Source organism: Bactrocera oleae, chromosome 5 (genome assembly GCF_042242935.1).
Source record: "Bactrocera oleae isolate idBacOlea1 chromosome 5, idBacOlea1, whole genome shotgun sequence".
In the NCBI taxonomy this organism is placed as follows: domain Eukaryota; kingdom Metazoa; phylum Arthropoda; class Insecta; order Diptera; family Tephritidae; genus Bactrocera; species Bactrocera oleae.
Window position 1 is genome coordinate 10,571,739 of NC_091539.1, and position 4,601 is coordinate 10,576,339.

A 4,601-nucleotide genomic window follows, 5' to 3' on the forward strand; every position below is an offset into this window, starting at 1 on the left:
ACATTTTCACTTACCCGTTGCAGCTATACCTTTGTTAGGTATTTTACAAGGACAAGTGGCGCTTGTGCCGACTACAGCATTGTCGACCACAACAGTTAATGGTGCTGACTCGCTTTCTGCATTGCACCGCTGACATTGTTGCTGGAAAACACTCGATTGCTGCTTACAAAATGTACAGTGGGTTTCAAGTGTTTAATGGCTTTCGATTGTTGTGCATTTAACTAGTAAATACATATTTATACATGTATATAATAATATAAGTTATGTAATTAGGTGATATTTGTAAGCAGGGTTACCATATTTTGCTATTTGTTTTCGTTGAAAATATAATAATCTAAATGTATACATACATAATTGTTTATAACTAGGAAATATTTGTAAGCAGTGTTGCCACCTGTATCGATTTTTTTTTATTTAATGCTTTACAAAAATTAACAAATATATATATAGGTATATATATATATAATAATTTAATTAATGCTAACGAAAGAGGTTTTAAATCTTTTGTGGTGGTGTCTTAATAACTTGCCTAACTTAATCTCAATTGCGGTTCAATCTAAGCTTCCAAAACTCTTACCAAACAATAATTAAGGCCCAGCACAAACAAAGCAGATGTTAAATATCAATTGCGCCTCCAATCCGCTTTTCTTTTTATTTGATTGATATTATCCGATAGATTCTGTCGCGCTTAAAAATAGCTTCTAAAGGCAAGATAATAAGTTTAGGAGAGAAGATTAGAGTTTTAAATTTATTTTAGTACAGAAATTACTAGAGGGTTAACTGTCAAGTATAAAATCTTCTGGAGGGATAGCTGCTATAACCGTTGGTAATTATGGTAAGTACTTCAGTAAACATATGAAATTTCGGGCTTCAAAATACCTTTCAAGCACAGGAACGGAAGATCAATGGGAAGATTAGAGTTTCCAATTTGTTTTAGTATAGAAATAGCCCTAGAGGGCTAACTGTCATACCGACTGTCAAAGTAAGTTTATATTATGTATACTTTGAGAAATTATCATGCAAAGGTTGAAAAGCAAAATTTATGTACTTTTAATGAGTAAAAACTTGAACCTCTTTGGATGCAGGCATCCAAAATAAAAATATTTCATGGTTTGGTGGAAGCCACATTATTAAAGCCAAAATATTGAGCTTTTTATTTTACTCTGCATTGTTTGGAAAAAAAATGCTGTAGTCCTCTAAAAAACACCCTTTATATATATTATTATATACATAAATTGTTTAATATATGAATTATTGCATTTAGGCATGAAATAATTATTTCACACTACACAAAATAGCAAATTCTTTGAATAAAAGCAGTTTTTATTTAAATGAAAAGTTCACAGCAATTCTATGAAAGCGATTGATAAACAATATTTTGCGCTTGTAAAATAACAATAAATACACTTGTTTGTTGCAATAAAGCGCAGAGAATTGTGCGCCACTAGAGCTCAAATGAAATTAGTGTTTTATTAAACGTTTTTGTGTACGAATGTTAAGCGAGTGGTTGAAGAAATACAATATTTAATTAAAATTCAAAATTAAATAAAAAATATGTTTAATTTTAGTTAATTAAAAGTAAAACTAACATAATATAAAAAATTCAAAAAACAAAATTTACAGTAATAAAAAATATAATTAATTTAAAAATATTATATTATATATATTAAAAAAATATAAAAATGTATATATATATTTCAATTCAGATAAAAAATTAAATAAATAAAAACATGCATATATAAAAAAATTAAAAAATAAAAATAAATAAAAAACATACATAAAAAATTAATCAGAAAACAATTTAAAGATGACGCGAGTCCAATTATATACAGCATTGCTTTTATTTGCACTTCACTGTCATTTGGCACATGCCGTTGTCACATATCAACAATGCGCTGATATGCATACGAAGACATTGTGTGTTTGTAAGCATGACTTAGATGCGACAATGCGAATTGTATGCACACTAAATACAACCATTGATAACAAAAACAAAAACAACAACAACAACAACCAGAGCGCTACTACATTAACAATACATATCTACAGAAGCGAACAGGTGCGCGTATACTGTCGCGGCTACGAGAATGGGAGCGCCGAAAGTGAGCGCTTATTTGCGATGCTACCCTCACTGCCCATCGGACCAGATTTGATGCAGCAGATCAGCAAATACCCAAAGCGCTGCAGGTGGATAGTTTAACGCTCACTGCTTACACACAACTAGCAGCTGATCTATTCGCTGATTATAAGCAATTGCGATTTCTTGAAATACAAACAACACAACTGCTGGATTTGCCGCTGACTGTTTTGCAATCGCTACCAAATTTGATTGGGCTGACGCTGAAAGCGCGCATCACACAGCCAGCGCCACTGCAGTTGTTGCGCGCGCAAAACCGTTTATTAAATACCGTGTTAAGTGATGGCGCGATACAGAGTCTGGCGACAGCAAATTTTAGCCACTTAACACAATTGCAGTCGCTACATTTGCCACGCAATAATCTCAGCTATGTGCCCGTGCAGGCATTCGCGCTGCTCACCGAATTGCTGCGCATTAATTTGAGTGAGAATCGTTTCCGCACGCTGAACGCTACAATATTTTCGCAACAACTGAAGCTTGTTGCCATCGATTTGAGTGACAATCAATTGCAGACGCTGCCAATGGATTTGTTTGCGCGCACGCAACGCTTACAAGAGCTACGCCTGTCGCATAATCAACTGCAGCACATACCCAATGCATTGTTCGCGCCGCTGAACTACCTAAAGTCACTGTATTTGAATAATAATCAACTAATAAACTTACAACCAGATACTTTCTCTCATAATGGAGAGCTACAGAAACTACATTTGCAATACAATCAACTTGAAATATCCGAGCCGGCGATGTGTACAACCTTTGCGGCATTAAAAAATTTAGCTGAATTGTTTTTAAGCAATAACCTGCTGACACATATTTGCGAGCAGCCAAGCAGCAAGAACAAGGGGCACATTGATATGTCACACAATCAAATTGAGATTTTGCGCGCGCCTGGTATGGTCGCGCTTGCCTGCAGCTGGGCGCGTGTAGATCTGTCATACAACGCGCTGCAAAGTATTTTATTACCAACACGCCTTCATAGCAACAAGTCGTTAGCGGCGCTTAAGTGTCAAAGCACACTAGCGTTAAATCACAACGCGCTGCACTGCGACTGCAATTTGTTAAACTTTGTGCTAAGCAAACATGCAGGCTTTCTAAGCGCGTTAACGCAACTAAATACGTCAAACCTGTACTGTGGAACGCCAACACAACTGCGTACGCGCCCAATTGATACATTGCGGGCAGATGAACTTTTGTGTCCAGTAGCTGCGCAGTATTGTCCCAGTAATTGTAGTTGCTGGGCACGCACTTATGACGCAACGTTTATTGTCAACTGTACACAAGCACGCCTGCAAGCAGTGCCCACGCTGTCCACGGTGTTGAATACAACGCTTACGGCGATCGAGCTGCATTTAACAGACAATATTATTAACACGCTGCCAATAAATTCAACTGTTGGTTATGCACTTGTGACGCGCTTATATCTTGCAGGCAATCGACTGCGCGTTATTGAAGCGTCGCAACTGCCCGCGCAGCTGATAAGCCTCGATGTGCGCCACAATAACTTAACACAACTTCGGAACAGTTTTTATACGCTACTCAATTCAAGCACAATATTAAATGAGATTTATTTGTCGCATAATAATTGGTCATGCGATTGCGCCGCCGAGCAGCTGCTCATCACGGCTAAGGTACATCATAAACGCATACGCGATCTGGATGAGCTCAGGTGCGCGGATGCGCGTTATGGCAAAATACTCGAGCTTGCTTTCAACGATATCTGCCCAACAGATATGAGTATGCTATTTGTGAGCATAAGTTTATTAGCGGCTGCTCTCACGCTAGCTGTTGTCAGCGCGCTTTATTTCAGATATCAACTTGAGTTCAAAGTGTGGCTGTACGCGCATAACGCTTGCCTTTGGTGCGTAACAGAGCATGAATTGGATAAGGACAAACCATTTGACGCATTCATCTCATATTCGCACAAAGATGAGCATTTCGTTGTGCATGAGCTATTACCAGGCTTAGAACAGGGCGACATACCGTTTCGTGTGTGCACACATGAGCGCAATTGGCTTGCTGGCGCTTACATACCGGAGCAAATAATCGAATCGGTTGAGCAATCGCGTCGCACCATAATTGTATTATCACAACATTTTATTGAATCGCCATGGGCGCGCATGGAATTTCGCACAGCACATCAAAGCGCTTTGAACGAACGTCGCACACGAATAATTATTATTATGTATGGTGAGGTAACGCATATGGACACGCTGGATAAAGAGCTGCAAGCTTATTTGAAAATGAATACCTATTTGAAGTGGAATGATCCCTGGTTCTGGCGCAAATTGCGTTACGCTATGCCGTTTAGGCGTCCTTATGCGCATGATGAGGCGGACGCGCCACGTTTTGTTTACAGCGCAATGGAATTGAAGGAGTTGAGTGGGCGTGCGCGCGTCGCAAGGCAAGTTTAAATTTCTATGAATATGTAGATACTACACTAATGCTGTATTTTTTATGTAAATAT

The 4,601-nt window shown here is 38.1% G+C and overlaps 1 protein-coding gene across 1 annotated transcript; it reads left to right on the forward strand.

Moving 5' to 3' along the window:
- The first annotated feature begins 1,948 nt into the window (after positions 1-1,948).
- LOC106616825 (protein toll-like) lies at positions 1,949-4,601 on the forward strand. Its single transcript, XM_070109685.1, has 2 exons — positions 1,949-2,102; positions 2,162-4,601. Exons 1-2 carry the CDS (start codon positions 1,949-1,951, stop codon positions 4,546-4,548), a joined length of 2,541 nt encoding a protein of 846 aa, XP_069965786.1. The 3' UTR covers positions 4,549-4,601.